Source organism: Scyliorhinus torazame, chromosome 4, assembly GCF_047496885.1.
Source record: "Scyliorhinus torazame isolate Kashiwa2021f chromosome 4, sScyTor2.1, whole genome shotgun sequence".
Classification (NCBI taxonomy): domain Eukaryota; kingdom Metazoa; phylum Chordata; class Chondrichthyes; order Carcharhiniformes; family Scyliorhinidae; genus Scyliorhinus; species Scyliorhinus torazame.
This window is the reverse complement of record NC_092710.1, coordinates 198,563,418-198,589,083: the sequence shown is the minus strand read 5'-3', so window position 1 is coordinate 198,589,083 and position 25,666 is coordinate 198,563,418. Positions and strand designations below refer to the sequence as shown.

The 25,666-nt window shown below is 46.7% G+C and overlaps 1 protein-coding gene across 3 annotated transcripts in view; it reads left to right on the top strand.

Annotated features, from left to right (window-relative positions):
- LOC140410683 (chloride intracellular channel protein 5-like) overlaps positions 1-9,876 on the top strand; it is a 211,692-nt gene extending 201,816 nt beyond the window's left edge. For all 3 annotated transcript variants that reach the window (XM_072499083.1, XM_072499085.1, XM_072499084.1), the window contains exons 5-6: positions 2,034-2,215; positions 3,290-9,876. In XM_072499083.1, coding sequence (XP_072355184.1) covers positions 2,034-2,215; positions 3,290-3,457 — 350 coding nt within the window. In that variant the 3' untranslated portion in view covers positions 3,458-9,876. The remainder of the gene's footprint in view (positions 1-2,033; positions 2,216-3,289) is intronic.
- Positions 9,877-25,666: the final 15,790 nt, after the last annotated feature.

Sequence of the window (25,666 nt, the reverse complement as noted above, 5' to 3'; positions counted from 1 at the left end):
GCCACTGATGACATGGGGAAATGGTGAGATTCAGGTCAGATTGCTTGCCACTAATTTTCTTAACAACGCCACTTAATAGAATGTGGAATGGAAATTGTATTTGCTTTCACAGGTGCCACAAAGAATAAAGCAAATTAGGGTGTCCCTTCTGACAGTCCATTAGGAACATTTTTCGGAGCTGTTGTGGTGATCTTGCACATCTAATGTTAATTAATAATAATGGTAATTGTTGTACGGTTTATAAGTCTGTATGAGATGAAATACGAAGAATATAAGCAGGAGTAAAGTAAACAGCCCCTCAAGCCTTCTCCACCACTCAGTATGATCAGGATTCCCTGAGAGATGATCAATGTCACCCTTGAATATACTTAATGATGAAGGGTTCACAATCCTCTGGAATTGAACGTTTCAAAGATTCACAACTCTTTGTGTCAAGACATTTCTCCTCATCTCAGTCCTACAGGATTGGCCCCTTATCCTAAGACTGCACCCTGGTGTTCTAGATTCCCCAGCCAAGGGAAATGACCTGTGTCCATCCTGTCAAGCCCCATGAGATTCCTCGATGTTTCAATAAAATCATCTCCCTGACAATCAGTATATTGAGTGCTTCCATGTGAGGTCAGAGGGGGTGGAGTCATTGCAGTTATCTAGGTTACATTGGTGTATTGTGTGTCAGTCAATAAACTACTCACAGATCCCAGTAATTCATACAGATAGCTTTAATACAGTGGAGTGGGGATATTGGAAAAGAAAAGACATAAAAATCATGATGGCTTCCTTATATAACTTCTTTCACCAAGGGTTAATAAATATAAGATTGCTGAGCTGTGTTCAGTCAGTGAAATACAGCTTTGGCAGGGACACAAAATGGGAGGTCATGGATTGGCTGCCCCTGATACACTATCTGAATTTCATTTACAATAGATGCCAAATCTTAAATGTGGCTATTTGGCTGGCAAAGTGAAAAGTAATACTCTATTGTTTTTAGATGAGTAATTCATTTTTTTTAACAAAAGGCTTCAGTTTAAGCAATCTTTAAAATTATTGGTGCAAAGAGGGGCGCGATGGTAACTGTGGTTGGAATTGCAACACTGAATCTAGGTGGACTTCCCATTGGTGATGTCCATTTGCTTATTTTAGAAGATACTTAATTTTTGCTGGTTTAATTCTTATGGGTCTTGGATATGTCACATTGCCATATGTTAGTGCTCTGTGGTAGTTTGCGGTCAATACATTTAACACACGGTGATTGGGGATGGGTGGAAGGATCATTTGCAGTCTTATGTTGACATAGGTTCTCCAGGTCTATAGTGTATAATCCCCGCAAAAGAATTAGTCATAGGATAGATTATGTTACTGTAATCGTCATCTGAGGCCCAAGATAATGACCCCTAGATGTTAGCAGACTTGTTGAGTTTTTCTGGCGTTCTCTGTTCTTGAAATGATCCAGATACTTGAATCCAACCTTGGCAGCAGGAGAATTTAAATTAATAAAATAAAATATGGAATCAAAATCTAATATCACAAATTGCGATAGGTTTTTACAACAAAACAATCTGATTCACTAATGTCCTTTAGGGATAGAAATCTCCTGACTGAGCTGGTCTGGTCCAGCTTACATGCAACTCCAGCAATGCAACAATGCTTTTGACTCTCTAGCTGTTCTCTAAACTTGCCTAGCAAGCCATTCTGTTATACTCAGCAAAATGGCTCACACCATCTTCTCAATGGCTATTACGGATGGGCAATAAGTGCTGGTTGCATTGCCCACATCATATGGATAATAAAAACAAGACCTTCAATTGAAATTCTTCACTTTGCTGAGCACAGAGTCATCAAAAAACATAACATTAAAAAATAAAAGCTTGCTTGAGGGCTGAGTACTTTTGTTTTCTACTGAGCATCGGCCCCAGTTGACCAAATCCAGAAGGATGCCCGAAATATGTTCTCATTCAATGTTACCATATGAGATAAAGGAAAAGTCAGGTAACATTAGCTGATAACCTAAAAGTAGAACTTGCTGTCAATTTCAGGTCTGGCAAGGAGTCTGATCAAAGCCCTGAAGGTACTGGATGGATACCTGAACAGTCCATTGCCCGAAGAGATTGATGCTGACTGTGTTGATGATGTCAATGTATCCAATCGCAAATTCATTGATGGCGATGAGCTAACATTGGCTGATTGCAACCTTCTGCCCAAGCTTCATATTGTGAAGGTAACTGATAACCTTAATATACTTCTTTTTTAAATCTTCTCTTGCTCTTAGTTTTTGAGTGTTGGGGAGAAATTTTCCAGTTTCTTTTTCTGCTCTTAACTGGCCTGTATTGTTATTTGATTTTCCACTTCGCTAGTAAAATTATCTGCTATCCTATTTGGCTGTCTATTGCGAAACACAGGGGCTGCCTATTTAATCCTAAATAAAGCAGTTTAGTTCAGTTCATGGGGTTATATCAAATAGCCCAGTGCTGATGAATGCACAACACTAAACTACTTTATTTAGAACTGTTGTAACACATTACCAGAGATCAGAGCGCACAAGATCTAGAGGCTGAATTGATGCTTTCCAGCAGCATAAAACGGGACTGGAGCATATTGGAAGGCAATTTTTTACCAGTTTGTATTTAGAATTCACTTGGAAAATATTGTCAAGATTTTGAATATCAGACCATGTAAAAGGAACGGTGAACTAGAACATACAAGCCTCCAGAATGAGTTCAAGTTATCATTCTGCGAATTATAATGGAAAGCAGTTTAGGCGCAGTGAAAATTTAGCTACTATGGGCCCATTTTGTGCTGCTGACATATTCCAATTTCACTCCTCTAATCTTCTTTGCTTGATCCTAGATATTTTTTAAACCATGGGCATCTGAGCTTCAGAAAGAGTAAATCACAGAACAACACATCTCCACTCTCTCTGGGCTAGGACCCCTGCAATTTCCATTACTAGGGAAATGGAGGCAGCAAACACTGACATTTCTATCCTTAATTAAGGAATAAACTGGAACTGTACAGTCCATAAATTAGGAAATGCACCAAACAGGTCCTGCACATTGTAAAACATTGAGGAATAGTATTTATTTTTAAAAATAGACATTTCTGCAATGTTCACTCATGCAACTAACAAAACACTCTGGGATAGTTACAGAATTTTGGCTAGTGAGGTGATGAGGTGAATTTCTCTATTGAAAACCAGCCAGAAGGGGGAGTTGTTGCAGCCACAGTGAATGTCCATGAAAGCAGGATAGAAGAGGAATCTTTTGGCTGACACATATTTTTCCTTGTTTATCAGGTTGTAGCAATGAAGTATCGGAACTTTGAGTTCCCAGCAGAAATGACTGGAGTCTGGCGATACCTGAAGAATGCCTATGCACGGGATGAGTTCACCAATACATGTGCGGCAGACAGTGAAATTGAATCTGCCTATGCAGATGTGGCGAGACGACTTTCAAGATCCTAGATCAATGAGTTATTGAGTATCAATGCTAATGACACAAAATGGTTCTCCTATCACAAGATTGCCTTGATTATTAAATCTAAACCCATTCGCTGGCACTATAATATTTCAATTGTCAGTTTTAGTTGGTTTAATGCTTGTAAATAACATGGCAATTGTCTAATTGAGCGCTGATCATAGATTCTAGTGTGATCTGTTTCCACCCCCCTCCCTCCCCTAAATTAATGAATGATGACTGACTCATTCTTGAAAGAAACTGCTTGGAGCTTTATTGCCTTATGTTAAAATTTCAGCCAGCCTTTACATGTACATTTTAATGTCAAAAACACCACTAGTTCGTGGGGAATGTTCAAGGAACCAAATTAATGTAGCACGTCTCAAATCTGAAAAGTGTCGCAAATTCTAAAAATACCCACAGCCATGTTGATTCCATTTGTTTTTCCAAAGCTTAAGTTGACTGTTGAGTTTGGAGTTCTGAACTCTCAACTTTTAAGTCATGATTATAATGAAGTAATTATAGGCTGGCATGGAGCTGATTGGTCACCCCAGTCCATTCTGACCTCAAAGGCTTCATTCAGCTTTTAAGCAAGCAGGCTTTAAACTCTGCCGATAACTGATTGGATCTTTTTTTTTAAAATCCTTAGCACAGTCAATCAGAATGTTAGTTTTTTTTTGACGGTATGTTAATTTTTTTTTTTTGACGGTACCTTAATTGCGTCTGAAAGCCAGATCGGTCTAAAATGAATCAGATATGACAGCTATTTCTAAGGCATACAAAGCCAAAATATTCAGTTATGCTTTTGAAGGATGTTCCTGTTTCATTTCAAGGCATTTTAGTATTGTATTTCATCTCTGCATTCAGCAGAAATGTTGAAGGGATAATTTCTAGTGTGAAAGCTTCCCATTTGTTTTTAACATTTCAGCCTTACTTCTGAACTTTCATTGCTTGAGTGAAAGCAACTCTGAGAGCTAATATTACTTTGAAACAAAAAGTAAATAACATGAAAAAAAACCAATGATCTTCTTTTATGGCTCTTTTAGAATTTAAAAAGAAGTCCCAATGTTCTTCACAGAATGCCTAAGGGAAGACTTGTCATCAAATGGATAGCCTGCTATATCCCATAGTACCTTTGTAAATTTTATTTTTAAAAAGCTGACAAATATAAATTGAATATATTGCAGATAAAATTAGGCAGAAAAGTGAAAATTAAACAGTGTGTGTAATTTATGGGTTCGAATTCTGTGATTTCTTAGTAATATGTTGATGCCTCTTATATGAAAATGTTATTTGTCTACTATTTTACTAGAAGAGCAAGAAAAAGTATGGCTACAGCCCACAACATGGGAGCAGATCTTGTTCTTGTAGAATGAATGGGTGCCATCCTGACCCCTTATGGAACTGAGAAAACAAATCTCAAGGACAAAACATTCAAGTTTGAGATGGTTGTCCCATCTTGTTTTCCAGAAGGTTAATGACAACTGATCAAAAATAATTGAAAAATGTAGAATTTATCAGTAGATACAAAACTAAATATCTATCGGTATATAATCCTGTATCTGAAATATAAATGTTCATATTAAGCACAAAGGCTAGTGAAGGGGAAGAAGATATTTTTATTCTTTCGAACAGCATCAGAAAAATAACATGAGCATGATTAAATTGTGCCCCCTGGTGTTCTGTTTAATAACTGTAGGTGGATTTGTAGATAGTGCATCATAATTTGCTGTAGCAGAACATCCAACTCTCTGCCATCAGTTCGACTTACCTTTGCTCATTTATATTTTTTAATTTTTTGCATGGCAAGTTTCTGAAAGTACGAGCTGAAAATGTTGTAGTGAGGGGAGCTGGGCATCTGTGACCTGAGCATACAGGGCAAACAATTGTACATCTCTAAACTAATCAGACTGAAAGATTTTGAAATTAACACTCAAGGAACCGAAAAGGAAGCGTAAGTTAGGGTCAGCCCAAGAGATGCCTTCTGGGGTATTGAATGGTTGCTTCAGGAGATTCAAAAGGCATGATCTGGGGAATTATAAATTCTGTCCCTTGTTATAAATTTTGCTTGATTTCAGCTGAAATGTTCTGGTAGATCTATGGCAGAAGTACGGAAGATCTTGAGTAAAAGGTAGACATGGGGTTGCATTCAACTTTACTACAAGTCATTGTAGATACACATATTGTATCCCATTTTAGTGTTTTAACAATCATTTTTTTTGTTCCATCGCAAGAAAGAACTCATTCAGCCTAAACTAAAACTTTATTCAGTTTTTCAAATATCCATATTCAACAGTAACCATATGCAGTGGTTGATATAAAATGTTACTAAGTTTTCTCTACTTAACATAAACTTTTGCTGTTGTTTCACTTCATGTTATTTAAATAGTGTTGATTACATTGATTGCTGATCAGAATTGATTACTGATCACTGAATGTTGTACCCGGTATGTTTGGCTAAAAAATGTCTAGTGATTCTTAAGGTGTTAAATTATATCACCAAATACCCTCAATTGTTGGCCATTACAGGCACTGATAGTAACTGGTATTATTCTTTGAATACACTGAAGAATATTTAAGGAATAATGGAGCTGGGCATGAAAATATAGTAGATTTTCGTAAATCAGTACCCCCATTTCCCCCAGACTTTTGCCTGAAAACACATCCTTACAATTACTCCAGCCCAGCTTCCACTCTCAGCCACGTTACAGCTGGGTTTTCTGGTGAACGACACGGTGGCACTGCAGCTGCGCACCAGAAAAGAAAGAGACAGCACCAAAGGGGATAGATTAGCTCAGAAAACTGCAGCATTGACTTGATTGAAGATCAAGACTTAGCATATATCGGTCCTGGCCTAATTTGGTTGCCTTTCTGCTCAAGCTATGGTGGGGGTGCACTGGAAACAGCTTCAATTTTCAGCCATACCTGGCATCTCTCAAGTGGTTCATAAAGAATAATCAGCTGATCCAGGGCTGCATCCATCTACAGGTCCAGTGACATCAATCATAACTGGAAGGAAATTAAATTGATCACTCTCCTTGAGTACCTTACTGCTCTGGCCAGTGAACTATTAACTGAAATGATATCCTGCATTGTGTTTGACGTCTGAAAAATGTTCTCCTCCTATTTCTGATTATCTCTTTACATCCTGGTGACCAGGACTCTGCCAGTGCTGCAGCTACAAGTATCAATGTACAACAACGGAAAGGGCCATTGCTGTCCACCTGATTAGTCTCGTTGCCAAGGAAATATCATATCCCTCAATACTGCTCAAATTGTCGAGAAAATGTTTCAATAATTTTCTTTCATTTATTACCACCCAACTGTTGCAATTTGGCAATGAGAGATCATTTTCTCCAATTATTCCTCCCTCCATCCCTGTGGAGAGGTGGGAGATATTGAGAGGCATGTCACCTTCACTTGGCAGCATCCAACAATGTTACATACATCTCAAACTAACGGTCCATGGATGGACACATGTTTGTACTCGGTGTCATGGCAGAATCTTGCCAAGACTGGGCACTGCTAGACCAAAGCTTTCTATTAGTTCACACCAGCAGACGTAATCTACATGCACCGGATTTCCCTGGGTTGTTGTACCCGCTATATTTTGTGAGATGAAAGTCAGTCTATCACTCAGTCATAATCAGGTGAACCAGAGATACCACCGGGCTTTTCCATTGCACCTTCCTCCTGTCAGCTTCGACAGCAGCCTGTCCATTGTTACTCTTCCTAGTGTACACAGTTAAACAGCCGTGACCTTTTATATGGTCTTTGCATATTTCAAGGACATAGCGTAGATTCATAAGCTATAATACATTTACTTCAGATGATTTATTGTCATTTACAGAACAGAAAGCAACCATTCAGTCCATCAATTTCATGCCAGCTCCCCATGGAGTGACCCATTCAATCCCTCACCCTGCTCCGTCCCTGTGGACCTGCAAGCTTAATCCCTTCAAGTGTCCACCTGCATTTCCTTTTGAAATGATTGATTCATTCTGCATCAACACACTCATGGGCAGTGAGATCCAAGTCATTGTCACTCATTGAGTTAAAAGTTCTTTAAAATTCCCCCTGAATCTCTTGCCTAAAGTCCTAAATCTGTGTCTCCTGGTTGTTGTAAAATCAGGGAAGAGCTTTTCCTGTCTGCTTTATCTAAGCACTGTCATGCTCTTGTACACTCCCACCAATTTTCCACTCAACCCCAGCCTATCCAACCTAACCTTGTAAGTAACATTCTCCATCATTCGAACCATTTCAAATCACTACGCCCTCTCAAGGACCCTCTCCTTCATTGCTATTCCAAGAAGTTACCTTCATTGCTATTCCATGAGGTTTTCATGCAGCCTAAAATTCTAGTCTTTCAGTTTGTATCCCAGAAAACTATCATAATAACTCTCCACTTGCCTGGATGAGTGCAGCATCAGCAACACTCAAGAAATTTGACACAATCCAGGATGAAGCAGCCTGTTTGATTGTTCCCCCTTCCACAATAATTCAAACCCTCCATCACTGATGAACAGTGGCAGCTGTATGTACCATCTACAAGATGCACTGCAGTAACTCTCCAAGGATCCTTGGACAGCACCTTCCAAACCCATGACCACAGCCATGTAGAAGGACAAGACCATCAGAACCAGGGAACCTCACCATCTAGAGGTTCCCCTCCAAGTCACCCATCACCTCAGTTTGGAAATATATCGCTGTTCTTTCACTGTCGCTGGGGCAAAATCCTGGAATTCCTTCCCTAGCAGCACAGTGGGTGTTTCTACACCTGCGATAGTGCAGCGGTTCAAGAACGCAGCTCTCTACCACCTTCTGAAGGGCTATTAGGGGTGGGCAATAAACGCTGGTCTAACCAGCAATGCCCACATCCTGTAAATTAATAAAATTTAAAAAAATAATAATTTGTGAAATTATTAAATTAGGATTAACAGTAAAAGTTTGAAATAAATACAAATCTTATATTAATTATGCCTAACCATAACAGTAACTCAGGAATGGAAAAAGAGTACACGGGGAGGGGAGATCTCTCATTTGGCACAACGTTTCATGTTTATGTTCAACAGTATCAACTCTTGTGGCTGTGTGCTCTAAACTCAGTTGGCCAACAGCCCAGCCCAACAGAACAGTTGTGGTACTGTAAAGAAAGCAGGTGGCACTGATGATGGAAAAGTGCTGTGCATTTGTCTTATAGATTCAGCAGATTGGTACTAAGGTTGAGAATCTGTGGTTGATATATTTGGATTTTTCCATTGAATTAGAGAGGATTTAAAGGAGGCTTAAAAAATCCAGAAAAGTCTGGATCACAAAAAGATGATTTTTCTCTGGTTGAGGAAACAGTAAAGAAGGGATCGTGAATTTAAAACTGTGACTAAAAGAGTGAGCAGAGAGGAAAGCAGAAATGTTTTTTTTAATGGCGTTGTTCGAAGGAGGGATGCTTTGCCACTGAAAGCAGTTGAGGTAGAGAACATTTTGTCCAAAGTGGGAAAATACCATAGGATTGTGAGGAGATGGCGGCACAGTGGGGTAGCCCTGTTGCCTCACGGCGCCGAGGTCCCAGGTTCGATCCCGGCTCTGGGTCACTGTCCCTGTGGAGTTTGCACATTCTCCTCGTGTTTGCGTGGGTTTCACCCCCACAACATGAAGATGTGCAAGGTAGGTGGATTGGCCACGCTAAATTGCCCCTTAATTGGAAAAAATTAATTGGGTATTCTAAATTTTGTTTTTGTTTTAAAGGATGGTGAGGCGAGATTGGGCAATGGGAATGGGCTGCTCTAGCCACGAGCTCACACAAACATGGAGAGTGGAATTGTCCTTCTCCAGTACTGTAAATTTTTATTGGTCTGTGAAAGTCACCGTTTCTTATTGGTTTATGTGTTCTGTGCGGCTCCCATGAGATATATCTATGATACACATGAATTGTTTTACACTGTGTTGTAACTGAAAATACAAACAGTTGAGGAGATATAGAGTTACAGTCAGAAAAGGCCTTTCTGATTTTGTTACCTGTGATAACGACATTAGTCACCATCTGTAATTTGGTATAAATTCTCAGAACTCTTGTTTTGGCTTATTTTTTTTAAATCTTAAAAGTCTTTGTTTTTATTCATTATTGGCCAAATAATTATTAAATGGCTTTCATAAATAGGAATATTGATTGATTTTTAAGAACAACTCCCTCAAATTACATACTGAAATGTTGGGCACTTGTAAGATGTCCAACGTCTCTCGTTATGGCATTATAGCAAGGCTGTTTGCAAATCTTAATCACAAAATGTACAATCGAGACACCCACTGGATGAAGCTAGTTGCTGAAATGATTTAATATTTTGCTCTGATTATTTGCACTGGTTAGATAATTATTCCGCAGTCTTGACTGGCAGCTGCTAAGGAAATAAAATTGTATATTTTCACAGCATAATTTGAATCCTCTTGTCTTTTTTGTAAATATAAATTGGCACAAATGTTAGGTGCAACAGAATCAGGACTCTTTGGATACATGGGGTCCTTTTCACTGAAAAGGGTGTTCACTGCTAAATTCCATATACTCTGAAAGTGCATCATTAGCGTAACATGAATTGACCTCGATGTCATGATTAACCTGGAACATAACATAAGAATGAAGAGCAGGAGTAGGCAATTCATCCCCTTGAGCCTGCCCAGCCATTCAATATGATCATGGCTGATCTCATCTCCGCCATGCTGTGCAATATTTCTGTTCTTTTTCTGTCACCTATGGTTAGAGAATGCTAGACAGCTGAAAATATTTTCCAATGAGTTGACGGTCACCCCCTGAGGTATATGTTTCTCCCAAGTTGTAATTATAAGGAGAGGATTGGCCAAGATTCAAGTAGAAAGCACAGTTGAAGGGATATTTTTTCCTCTGCTCTTTGAAGCACACAACCAATGTTCTGATGCCCTTTGAAACTATGGCAGCTTTTGAACCACATCAATGTTAAATATATTGGCCACGATTCAGCAAATTCCAATTAAAGTCCTTTGAAGGGTAGGTCCAGTGGGGTGTTTCCCCCTGCAGTGCCAAAAAAACACCCTGCTATTCAATGGCACTTTGCGTTCGATGCACAGTCAATGACCACTAAAGCGAGGTTGTAGTCCAACAGAAGGCTTTAATAAGCGAGATGTTTCCTCCAGCAGCTCAGGTACAGAATGAAGGCTGCTGGGGCGGCACGGGCTCTTATACCCCGCCTAGCAGGGCGGAGCTACCATACATCTTAACCAATAGAAAGCATACAGTTTCCACCAATGGTGCTCCAGCCTATCAGGTACCGTAATACCTCTACTACCACATTCACCCCTTGTTAAAAAAGAGTCTGGCGGGGGTGGTGGCCTGATACTACAAACATGGCAACGTGATAGAATTAGTTATGGAGGTACCGTAATACCTCCGTACAGCATTTTGTAACTATTTACAATTCTGATAGCTATTTACAATTGATGTTTTAAATTTACAGTTCACAATTTAAAAGGAAGCAATCAGTCGTCCTCTGTGATCGTCGGAGCTTCGGTGGTGACTCCGGTAGAGGCTCGGGCGTCTGTGACTCCGGGAACGTGGCTTCGATCTCCATGGCAGCTTCGGCACCACGAGATGGAGCTGGTGGGGAAAACGGTTGACCTGGGAAGGGAGCGCCTGCGGGGTGCGTCGGTGGGTGTGGGGGCCTAGACGGGGCCGGCGGAAGGACCGATCCTCCTGTAAGGTGCACTGGTGGGTGGGACTGGCGGCTGGAATGTGCGTGGAGTTACGGTAGGCGCCAGGTCCCGTAGGGAGACCGTATCTTATCGGCCGTCGGGGTATGCCATGTGGGCGTACTGGGGGTAAGCATGGAGCAGATGGACCCTCTCGACCAACGGGTCCGACTTGTGCGCCCGCACGTGTTTTCGGAGCAGGATGGGTCTGGGTGCTGCCAGCCAGGTTGGGAGCGAGGTCCCGAGGAGGACTTCCTGGGGAAGACCAGGAGACTTTCGTGAGGTGTCTGATTGGTGGTCGTACAAAGCAGTGACCGGATGGAGTGGAGGGCATCCGGGAGGACTTCTTGCCAGCGGGAGACTGGTAAGTTCCTGGACCGTAGGGCCAGTAGGACGGTCTTCCAGACCGTTCCGTTCTCCCTCTCTACATGTCCATTACCCCAGGGGTTGTAACTGGTCCTCCTGCTCGAGGCGATTGCCCTTGCTGAGCAGGAATTGATGCAGTTCGTCGCTCATAAAGGAGGACCCCCTATCACTGTGTATGTAAGCGGGGAAACCGAACAATGCAAAGATACTATGGAGGGCCTTGATGATGGTGGTTGCAGTCATGTCGGGCAGGGGATGGCGAATGGGAACCGGGAGTAATCGTCAATCATGTTCAGGAAGTACGTGTTGCGGTCGGTGGGGGGGAGGGGGCCTTTGAAGTCCATGCTGAGGCGTTCAAACGGACGGGAAGCCTTTATCAGGTGCGCTTTGCACTCTGCACAGATTTGGCAGTCCCTGGTGGCTGTCCTGACCTCCTCGATGGAGTAGGGTAGGTTGCGGGTCTTGACAAAATGGAAAAAGCGAGTGACCCCCGGGTGGCAGAGGTCCTCGTGGAGGACTCGGAGGTGGTCCACTTGTGCGGTGGCACATGTGCCGCGGGACAGAGCGTCTGGAGGCTCGTTTAGCTTCCCGGGACGATACAAGATCTCGTAGTTGTAGGTGGAGCGTTCGATCCTCCACCGCAAGATCTTGTCGTTTTTTATCTTGCCCCGCTGTGCATTATCAAACATGAAAGCAACCGACCGTTGGTCAGTGAGGAGAGTGAATCTCCTACCGGCCAGGTAATGCCTCCAATATCGCACAGCTTCTACTATGGCTTGGGCCTCCTTTTCTACTGAGGAGTGGCGGATTTCGGAAGCATGGAGGGTATGAGAGAAGAAGGCCACGGGTCTGCCCACTTGGTTGAGGGTGGCCGCCAGAGCTACGTCGGACGCATCGCTCTCGACCTGGAAGGGGAGGGACTCGTCGATGGCGCGCATCGTGGCCTTTGCAATGTCTGCTTTGATGCGGCTGAAGGCATGGTGGGCCTCTATTGACAGGGAAAAGCTGTGGATTGGATCAGGGGATGGGCATTGTCCGCATAGTTGGGGACCCACTGGGCGTAGTAACTGAAAAACCCTAGGCAGCGCTTCAGGGCCTTGGAGCAGTGAGGGAGGGGGAACTCCATAAGGGGGTGCATGCGTTCAGGGTCGGGGCCTATAACTCCATTTCGCACTACGTAGCTGAGGATGGCGAGACGGTCGGTGTTAAACACGCATTTATCCTTGTTGTATGTCAGGTTAAGGATCTTTGCGGTCTGGAGGAATTTTCAGAGGTTGGTGTCGTGGTCCTGCTGGTCATGGCCGCAGATGGTGACATTGTCGAGATACGGGAATGTTGCCAGTAAACCGTACCGGTCAACCATTCGGTCCATCTCGCACTGGAAGAACGAGACCTCGTTGGTGACACCGAAGGGAACCCTGAAGAAATAATAGAGCCGCCCATCTGCCTCGAAGGCAGTGTATTTGCGGTCACTAGTGCGGATGGGGAGCTGGTGATGGGCGGACTTGAGATCCACCGTGGAGAAGACCTTATAATGCACGATCCTGTTTACCAGGTTGGATATGCGGGGGAGAGGGTACGCGTCCAGCTGCGTACACCTGTTGATGGTCTGACTGTAGTCGATGACCATCCTATGCTTCTCCCCGGTCTTTACCACCACTACTTGAGCTCTCCAGGGGCTGTTGCTCGCTTCAATGACACCTTCCCTCAGTAGCCTTTGGACCCCTGACCGAATAAAGATCCGTTCCTGGGCACTGTAGCATCTGCTCCTGGTGGCGACAGGTTTGCAATCCGGGGTGAGGTTCGCAAACAGGGAAGGCGGGTCGACCTTAAGGGTCGCGAGGCCGCAGAAAGTAAGAGGGGGTATAGGGCCGCCGAATTGGAAGGTCAGACTTTGAAGGTTACACTGGAAGTCAAAACCCAGGAGTGTAGCCGCGCAGAGGTGGGGAAGGACGTAGAGACGGTAATTTTTGGACTCCCTTCCCTGGACTGTGAGGTTTGCTAAACAAAACCCCTTTATCTCCACTGTGTGTGAACCGGAAGCCAGGGAGATTTTTTGATTAATGGGGTGGATGAGGAGAGAACATTGCCTTACCGTGTCAGGGTGTATGAAGCTCTCCCTGCTCCCAGAGCCGATTAGGCAGGACGGCTCGTGCCCATTGATGAATACAGTCGTTGTAGCAGTTGAGAGTGTTCGAGGCCGAGACTGATCCAGAGTCACCGAGGCTAATCGCAGCAGTTGAGAGTTCTCTTCGGGCAGTGCGTGATCAGCCGAGCTGGGGTCCTTGGGGTTCATCCAAGATGGCGTCTCCCATTGGTCGCACATGGCTGGTGGTGCACAAAATGGCGGCGCCCATCCCTCCAACGTGGCATCTGTGGAATAAGATGGCGGCGCCCGGGGTGCGCACGTGGCCCTGGAATATGAAGATGGCGGCGACCGCTGGCCGCACGGGGCCCATGGAGAGGTTAGTGGTTGCGGTCCGCATTCGCCGCCGGAGACTGCGGCAACCGCCCGGGCCTGGCATACCCCCACGAAATGGCCCTTTTTGCCGCATCCCTTAGCAGGTGGATGTGCGGGCAGGGCAACGCTGGCGGGGGTGCTTGGCCTGCCCGCAAAAGTAGCAGCGGGCCCCATGGGATTGCCAGGCCGCCTTGCAGCGCAGGGCTGTGGAGGAATGGGGGACATCTCGGGGTCGGTCGCGGAGGGGTTCCACGCTGCCCAGGGGGCTGTCACCCGGTCGGGAACGTAAGCGCTGGTGTTCCTGGAGGCCACGTCCAGGGAGCCTGAAAGGGCCCGTGCCTCCCTGAGACCCAGGGTGTCCTTTTCTAACAGGCGCTGGCGGATTTGTGACGATAGCATACCTGCCACGAAAACATCCCGGACTAAGAGTTCCGTGTGTTCGCTCGCTGAAACATGCGGGCAGCCGCAGCTTCTGCCTAACACTGTGCACGGTAGAATTCCTCCAGCGATTCCCCAGGGGTTTGTTGCCTTGTTGCAAGAAGGTGCCGGGCGTAGACCTGGTTTACCGGGCGAATATAGTGTCCTTTTAGCAGCTCTATTGCTGCATCGAAGTTTTCCGCTTCCTCGATGAGGGTGTAAATCTCCGGGCTCACCCTCAAGTGCAGGACGTGCAGTTTCTGCTCTCCCGTGGGTGTGTTTTCGGCCGTTCCGAGATACACTTTAAAGCACGCCAGCCAGTGCTTAAAGATTGCCGCTGAGTTCGCCGCGTAGGGGCTAAGTTGCAGACACTCCGGCTTGATTCGGAGCTCCATCCTTTCTTCTTAAAAAAAAACTAGCTTATTAAATTGATGCACGATCAATGACCACTAAAGCGAGGTTGTAGTCCAACTGAAGGCTTTAATAAGCTAGATGTTTCCCCCAGCAGCTCAGGTACAGAATGAGGGCTGCTGGGGCGGCACAGGTTCTTATACCCCACCTATCGGGGCGGAGCTATCATACATTCTAACCAATAGAAAGCATACAGTTTCCACCAATGGTGCTTTAGCCTATCAGGTACCGTAATACCTATAATACCACAGCGTTTTTTTAACCTCGGGGAGTTTCTCCCCTCCGAGCTGCAGTTCTCCAGCAGGATAGGCTGCTCGCAGATTGGGGCGCCATTTTGTCAGGCAGCCCTGATCTTCTCCCCTGCGCCCAACCCCCCCCGGTCCCCAGCTTTCAGACACTCCCCAACCCCCCCCCCCCCCTCCCATGCCGCTCGTGACTCTTGCCCCCAACCTTGGGGGGTCATCCGGGAACCTCTTCCCAACCCCCCTCCACTTGGCAAGGCCCCATGGCAGTGTCAATCTGGCACCTGGGCACCCTGGCACTGCCAGACCTGTATCTGCGCACCAGCATGGCACTGCCAGGCTGGGGGTGCCAGGGTACCACCCTGCCCTGTCCTCTATCATCCGGGGGTCTCCAGTCACCTGAAACGCCATTGTGTAGATAATATGAATCAAACTCTCATAAGGCTGAGGCGAAACAGTTAAGTGCCAAGTCAGAATTTGCTTTTAGAGGATAGCATTTCTCAGTTTGCAAAAAAAATACTCCAAATTGAAATTATTATGGTGACTTCTTAAGGTCCCAGAACTCACCCTTACACTGGAATAAGAAAAAATTACTTGCATATATCCTCCTGAAATAAAATGGAAGCTGAAAGTGACTCCAATCTTTTTCTATCATTGCCTGCCTCGGGAATGAGACATATTTCAAATTAAGGTATTTTAGACATTTTCCTCTTTGTCATGATAAATCTCATAATAAGGTGTGCTAATCAATCGATTTACATTACAAGTTTAGTGACTTTTATTTTAGTCATATAGCGGGGAAATGGGAAATTGTCCCATTGGGCCGTCGCAGCATGGGTTCATAAAGGGTAGGTCATGTCTGACTAATTTGGTAGAATTTTTTGAGGACGTTACCAGTGCAGTAGATAATGGGGAGCCAATGGATGTGGTATATCTGGATTTCCAGAAAGCTTTTGACAAGGTGCCACACAAAAGGTTGCTGCATAAACTAAAGATGCATGGCATTGAGAGTAAAGTGGTAGCATGGGTAGAGGATTGGTTAACTAACAGAAAGCAGAGAGCGGGGATAAATGGGTGTTTCTCTGGTTGGCAACCTGTAACTAGTGGGGCCCCTCAAGGATCAGTGTTGGGCCCACAGTTGTTCACAATTTACATTGACGATTTGGAGTTGGGGACCAAGTGCAATGTGGCAAAGTTTGCAGACGACACTAAAATGAGTGGTAAAGCAAAAAGTGCAGAGGATACCGGAAGTCTGCAGAAGGATTTGGATAGGTTAGGTGAATGGGCTAGGGTCTGGCAGATGGAATTCAATGTTGCCAAGTGAGGCTATCCATTTTGGGAGGAATAACAGCAGAATGGATTATTATTTAAACGGTAAGATGTTAAAACATGCTGCTGTGCAGAGGGACCTGGGTGTGCTGGTGCACGAGTCGCAAACAGTTGGTGTGCAGGTGCAACAGGTGATTAAGAAGGCTAATCGAGTTTTGTCTTTCATTGCTAGAGGGATGGAGTTCAAGACTAGGGAGGTTATGCTGCAATTGTCTAAGGTGTTGGTGAGGCCACATCTGGAGTATTGTGTTCAGTTTTGGTCTCCTTACCTGAGAAAGGACATATTGGCACTGGAGGGAGTGCAGAGGAGATTCACTAGGTTGATCCCAGAGTTGAGGGGATTAGATTATGACGAGAGGTTGAGTAGACTGGGACTGTACTCATTGGAGTTTAGAAGGATGCGGGGGGATCTTATTGAAACATATAAAATTATGAAGGGAATAGATAGGATAGATGCGGGCAGGTTGTTTCCACTGGTCGGGGAAAGCAGAACTAGGGGGCATAGCCTCAAAATAAGGGGAAGTAGATTTAAGACCGAGTTTAGGAGGAACTTCTTCACCCAAAGGGTTGCGAATCTCTGGAATTCCTTGCCCAGTGAAGCAGTTGAGGCAACTTCTTTAAACGTTTTTAAGAAAAAGATAGATACCTTTCTAAAGAATAAAGGGATTCGGGGATATGGTGTACAGGCCGGAGAGTGGAGCTGAGTCCACAAAGATCAGCCATGATCTCATTGAATGGCGGAGCACGCTCGAGGGGCCAGGTGGCCTACTCCTGTTCCTAGTTCTTATGCTCTTATAATGGGCAGAAAACTCTGGGTCGGCAGGGATCCTCTGACCATAAGTCAGAATTTCTACTATGTAGTTCAGGCACGGTCAGCTCCCAAGTAAGGGGTGTAAATTGGTGAAATTAATCTTTAAATCTCTATAGGTTCCCAAAATGTTTGTTATGAATTGTATCCCAACATGGTCGGAAACAAGGAAAGAATAGTGCTACTGCTGAAAAATAGTTAAATCCAATTAAAGAATATATCTTAAATGGTGGAAGACCACTCTTATAATTCAAGATTGGATATCAACCCAACCTGAGAATACCAGGATTGCACAGGAGCACAGCACATGCTGCTGGCTGAATGGGCAGCACGGTAGCACAGTGGTTAGCTTCACAGTGCAAGGGACCAGGGTTCAATTCCCGGCTTGGGTCTCTGTCTGTGCGGAGTCTGCATGTTCTTCCTGTGTCTGCGTGGGTTTGCTCCAGTTTCCTCCGACAACTCCCGAAAGACGTGCTGTTAGGTGAATTGGACATTCTGAATTCTCCCTCCGTGTACCTGAGCAGGCGCTGGAATGTGGCGACTTGGGGCTTTCACAGTAACTCCATTGCAGTGTTAATGTAAGCCTACTTGTGACAATAAAGATTATTATTATTATGCTCAGCATGGAGTCTTGAAACATGAGGCTACAACGTGTTGCTGATCTTGATCACCAAAGTGAAGTCAGTGAATTTTGCCTCCAGCTCTTAAAAGTAGCTGTGCCCCTTTTAAAGAGGATCTGCACTGATGTGAAGCTGCTGCTGACTGCCTGAATTGAAATTAGGTGCAAGTGAAAGCAAATAAAATGAAGCAACAGGGAAGAGAGAGAGGGAGGGGTTCTCAGGTTTACTGATCCCACGCTGGATGCCTTCGTGATTGAGGTCAACAGGAGGCGAGAGACACATTTCATCAGTAGATCAGGAGGCCCTCAAGGAATATCCTCTGAAGGGAATGGGAGCAGGTGGCCAGGGTGGTCAATTGCCGAAGTCTGACTTGGCACAAATCGAGGTAAATGGATCTGATCTAACAGCCATTAGGAAACATGGTTGCAAGGAGATTGAAACTCAGAATTAAATATTCAGGAATAGCACTGTTAATAAGAGATGAAATGAGGACAGTGGTGAAGGACGATCGAGACTCGGATGATGTAAAACCACACCCTCGCACAGTGCCACACATTCACTACCCTCACCCTCACACAGTGCCACACATTCACTACCTCACCCTCACACAGTGCTACACATTCATTACCTCACCCTCACACAGTGCCACACATTTACTACCTCACCCTCACACAGTGCCACACATTCACTACCTCACCCTCACACAGTGCCACACATTTACTACCTCACCCTCACACAGTGCCACACATTCACTACCCTCACCCTCACACAGTGCCACACATTCACTACCTCACCCTCACACAGTGCCACACATTTACTACCTCACCCTCACGCAGTGCCACACATTTACTACCTCACCCTCACACAGTGCCACACATTCACTACCTCACCCTCACACAGTGCCACACATTCACTACCCTCACACAGTGCCACACATTCACTACCTCACCCTCACACAGTGCCACACATTCACTACCCTCACACAGTGCCACACATTCACGTTCACTGCCTCACCCTCACACAGTGCCACACATTCACTACCTCACCCTCACACAGTGCCACACTTTCACTACCTCACCCTCACACAGTGCCACACATTCACTACCTCACCCTCACACAGTGCCACACATTCACTACCCTCACACAGTGCCACACATTCACTACCCTCACCCTCACACAGTGCTACACATTCACTACCTCACCCTCACACAGTGCCACACATTCATTACCTCACCCTCACACAGTGCCACACATTCATTACCTCACCCTCACACAGTGCCACACATTCACCACCCTCACACAGTGCCACACATTCACTACCTCACCCTCACACAGTGCCACACATTCATTACCTCACCCTCACACAGTGCCACACATTCATTACCTCACCTTCACACAGTGCCACACATTCACTACCTCACCCTCACACAGTGCCACACATTCACTACCTCACATTCACTACCTCACCCTCACACAGTGCCACACATTCACTACCTCACCCTCACACAGTGCCACACATTCACTACCTCACCCTCACACAGTGCCACACATTCACTACCTCACCCTCACACAGTGCCACATATTCACTACCTCACCCTCACACAGTGCGACACATTCACTACCTCACCCTCACACAGTGCCACACATTTACTACCTCACCATCACAGTGCGACACATTCACTACCCTCACCCTCACACAGTGCCACACATTCACTACCTCACCCTCACACAGTGCCACACATTCACTACCTCACCCTCACACAGTGCCACACATTCACTACCTCACCCTCACACAGTGCCACACATTCACTACCCTCACACAGTGCCACACATTCACTACCTCACCCTCACACAGTGCCACACATTCACTACCCTCACGCAGTGCCACACATTCACTACCCTCACCCTCACACAGTGCTACACATTCACTACCTCACCCTCACACAGTGCTACACATTCACTACCTCACCCTCGCACAGTGCCACACATTCACTACCTCACCCTCATACAGTGCCACACATTCACTACCCTCACACAGTGCCACACATTCACTACCCTCACCCTCACACAGTGCTACACATTCACTACCCCACCCTCACACAGTGCTACACATTCACTACCTCACCCTCGCACAGTGCCACACATTCACTACCTCACCCTCACACAGTGCCACACATTCACTACCCTCACACAGTGCCACACATTCACTACCTCACCCTCACACAGTGCCACACATTCACTACCTCACCCTCACACAGTGCTACACATTCACTACCTCACCCTCACACAGTGCTACACATTCACTACCTCACCCTCGCACAGTGCCACACATTCACTACCTCACCCTCATACAGTGCCACACATTCACTACCTCACCCTCACACAGTGCTACACATTCACTACCTCACCCTCACACAGTGCCACACATTCACTACCCTCACCCTCACACAGTGCCACACATTCACTACCCTCACCCTCACACAGTGCTACACATTCACTACCTCACCCTCACACAGTGCTACACATTCACTACCTCACCCTCGCACAGTGCCACACATTCACTACCTCACCCTCATACAGTGCCACACATTCACTACCTCACCCTCATACAGTGCCACACATTCACTACCTCACCCTCACACAGTGCCACACATTCACTACCTCACCCTCACACAGTGCCACACATTCACTACCCTCACACACTGCCACACATTCACTACCCTCACCTTCACACAGTGCTACACATTCACTAACTCACCCTCACACAGTGCCACACATTCATTACCTCACCCTCACACAGTGCCACACATTCATTACCTCACCCTCACACAGTGCCACACATTCACTACCCTCACACAGTGCCACACATTCACTACCCTCACCCTCACACAGTGCTACACATTCACTACCTCACCCTCACACAGTGCCACACATTCATTACCTCACCCTCACACAGTGCTACACATTCACTACCTCACCCTCACACAGTGCCACACATTCACTACTCTCACACAGTGCCACACATTCATTACCTCACCCTCACACAGTGGCACACATTCACTACCCTCACACAGTGCCACACATTCACTACCTCACCCTCACACAGTGCCACACATTCACTACCTCACCCTCACACAGTGCCACACATTCACTACCCTCACCCTCACACAGTGCCACACATTTACTACCTCACCCTCACACAGTGCTACAAATTCACTACCCTCACACTCAAACTGTGCCACACATTCACTACTCTCACGCTCAAACAGTGCCACACATTCACTACCACACCCTCACACAGTGCCACACATTCACTACCCTCACGCTCAAACAGTGGCACACATTCACTACCTCACCCTCATACAGTGCCACACATTCACTAGCCTCACGCTCAAACAGTGCCACACATTCACTACCACACCCTCACACAGTGCCACACATTCACTACCCTCACGCTCAAACAGTGCCACACATTCACTACCACACCCTCACAGTGCCACACATTCACTACCCTCACACAGTGCCACACATTCACTACCCTCACCCTCACACAGTGCTACACATTCACTCCCTCACCCTCACACAGTGCCACACATTCATTACCTCACCCTCACACAGTGCCACACATTCATTACCTCACCCTCACACAGTGCCACACATTCACTACCCTCACCCTCACACAGTGCCACACATTTACTACCACACCCTCACACAGTGCTACACATTCACTACCCTCACACTCACACAGTGCCACACATTCAATACTCTCACGCTCAAACAGTGCCACACATTCACTACCACACCCTCACACAGTGCCACACATTCACTACCCTCACGCTCAAACAGTGCCACACATTCACTACCTCACCCTCACACAGTGCCACACATTCACTAGCCTCACGCTCAAACAGTGCCACACATTCACTACCACACCCTCACACAGTGCCACACATTCACTACCCTCACGCGCAAACAGTGCCACACATTCACTACCACACCCTCACACAGTGCCACACATTCACTACCCTCACCCTCACACAGTGCCACACATTCACGACCCTCACCCTCACACAGTGCCACACATTCACTACCTCACCCTCACACAGTGCTACACATTCACTACCTCACCCAGTGCTACACATTCACTACCCTCATCCTCACACAGTGCCACACATTCACTACCTCACCCTCACACAGTGCCACACATTCACTACCTCACCCTCACACAGTGCTACACATTCACTACCCTCATCCTCACACAGTGCTACACATTCACTACCTCACCCTCACACAGTGCTACCCATTCACTACCCTCATCCTCACACAGTGCCACACATTCACTACCCTCGCCCTCACACAGTGCCACTCATTCACTACCTCACCCTCACACAGTGCCACACATTCACTACCTCACCCTCACAGTGCCACACATTCACTACCTCACCCTCACACAGTGTCACACATTCACTACCTCACCCTCACACAGTGCTACACATTCACTACCTCACCCTCACACAGTGCCACACATTCACTACCCTCACACTCGCACAGTGCCACACATTCACTACCCTCACCCTCACACAGTGCCACACATTCACTACCTCACCCTCACACAGTGCCACACATTTACTACCTCACCCTCACACAGTCCCACACATTCACTACCCTCACCCTCACACAGTGCCACACATTCACTACCTCACCCTCACACAGTGCCACACATTCACTACCTCACCCTCACACAGTGCCACGATTCACTACCTTACCCTCACACAGTGCCACATATTCACTACCTCAGCCTCACACAGTACCACACATTCACTACCCTCACCCTCACACAGTGCCACACATTCACTACCCTCACCCTCACAGAGTGCTACACAACACTAACTCCCCATCACACAGTGCCACACATTCACTACCTCACCCTCACACAGTTCCACACATTCACCACCCTCATACAGTGCCACACATTCACTACCTCACCCTCACACAGTGCCACACATTCATTACCTCACCCTCACACAGTGCCACACATTCACTACCTCACCCTCACACAGTGCCACACATTCACTACCTCACCCTCACACAGTGCCACACATTTACTACCTCACCATCACAGTGCCACACATTCACTACCCTCACCCTCACACAGTGCCACACATTCACTACCTCACCCTCACACAGTGCCACACATTCACTACCCTCACCCTCACACAGTGCTACACAACACTACCTCCCCCCCACACAGTGCCACACATTCACTACCTCACCCTCACACAGTTCCACACATTCACCACCCTCACACTGTGCCACACATTCACTACCTTACCCTCACACAGTGCCACATATTCACTACCTCAGCCTCACACAGTACCACACATTCACTACCCTCACCCTCACACAGTGCCACACATTTACTACCCTCACCCTCACACAGTGCTACACAATCACTACCTCACCCTCACACAGTGCCACACATTCACTACCTCACCCTCACACAGTGCCACACATTCACTACCTCACCCTCACACAGTGCCACACATTCACTACCCTCACCCTCACACAGTGCCACACATTCACTACCTCACCCTCACACAGTGCCACACATTCACTACCTCACCCTCACACAGTGCCACATTCACTACCTCACCCTCACACAGTGCCACATTCACTACCTCACCCTCACACAGTGCCACACATGCACTACCTTACCCTCACACAGTGCCACATATTCACTCCCTCAGCATCACACAGTACCACACATTCACTACCCTCACCCTCACACAGTGCCACACATTCACTACCTCACCCTCACACAGTGCCACACATTCACTACCTCACCCTCACACAGTGCCACATTCACTACCTCACCCTCACACAGTGCCACATTCACTACCTCACCCTCACACAGTGCCACACATTCACTACCTCACCCTCACACAGTGCCACACATTCACTACCTCACCCTCACACAGTGCCACACATTCACTACCCTCACCCTCACACAGTGCCACACATTCACTACCTCACCCTCACACAGTGCCACATTCACTACCTCACCCTCACACAGTGCCACACATTCACTACCTCACCCTCACACAGTGCCACACATTCACTACCTCACCCTCACACAGTACCACACATTCACTACCTCACCCTCCCACAGTGCCACACATTCACTATCTCACCCTCACACAGTGCCACACATTCACTACCTCACCCTCACACAGTGCCACACATTCACTACCTCACCCTCACACAGTGCCACACATTCACTACCTCATCCTCACACAGTGCCACACATTCACTACCTCACCCTCATACAGTGCCACACATTCACTACCTCACCCTCACACAGTGCCACACATTCACTACCTCACCCTCACACAGTGCCACACATTCACTACCCTCACCCTCACACAGTGCCACACATTCACTACCCTCACCCTCACACAGTGCCACACATTCACTACCTCACCCTCACACAGTGCCACACATTCACTACCCTCACACAGTGCCACACATTCACTACCTCACCCTCACACAGTGCTACACATTCACTACTTCACCCTCACACAGTGCCACACATTCACTACCTCACCCGCATACAGTGCCACACATTCACTACCTCACCCTCACACAGTGCCACACATTCACTACCTCACCCTCATACAGTGCCACACATTCACTACCTCACCCTCACACAGTGCCACACATTCACTAACTCACCCTCACACAGTGCCACACATTCACTACCCTCACACAGTGCCACACATTCACTACCCTCACCCTCACACAGTGCCACACATTCACTACCTCACCCTCACACAGTGCCACACATTCACTACCCTCACACAGTGCCACACATTCACTACCTCACCCTCACACAGTGCTACACATTCACTACCTCACCCTCACACAGTACCACACATTCACTACCCTCACCCTCACACAGTGCCACACATTCACTACCCTCACCCTCACACAGTACCACACATTCACTACCCTCACCCTTCACAGTGCCACACATTCACTACCTCACCCTCACACAGTGCCACACATTCACTACCCTCACCCTCACACAGTGCCACACATTTACTACCTCACCCTCACACAGTGCTACACATTCACTACCCTCACACTCACACAGTGCCACACATTCACTACTCTCACGCTCAAACAGTGCCACACATTCACTACCACACCCTCACACAGTGCCACACATTCACTACCCTCACGCTCAAACAGTGGCACACATTCACTACCACACCCTCACACAGTGCCACACATTCACTACCCTCACGCTCAAACAGTGCCACACATTCACTACCACACCCTCACAGTGCCACACATTCACTACCCTCACACAGTGCCACACATTCACTACCCTCACCCTCACACAGTGCTACACATTCACTACCTCACCCTCACACAGTGCCACACATTCATTACCTCACCCTCACACAGTGCCACACATTCATTACCTCACCCTCACACAGCACCACACATTCACTACCCTCACCCTCACACAGTGCCACACATTTACTACCACACCCTCACACAGTGCTACACATTCACTACCCTCACACTCACACAGTGCCACACATTCAATACTCTCACGCTCAAACAGTGCCACACATTCACTACCACACCCTCACACAGTGCCACACATTCACTACCCTCACGCTCAAACAGTGCCGCACATTCACTACCTCACCCTCACACAGTGCCACACATTCACCAGCCTCACGCTCAAACAGTGCCACACATTCACTACCACACCCTCACACAGTGCCACACATTCACTACCCTCACGCGCAAACAGTGCCACACATTCACTACCACACCCT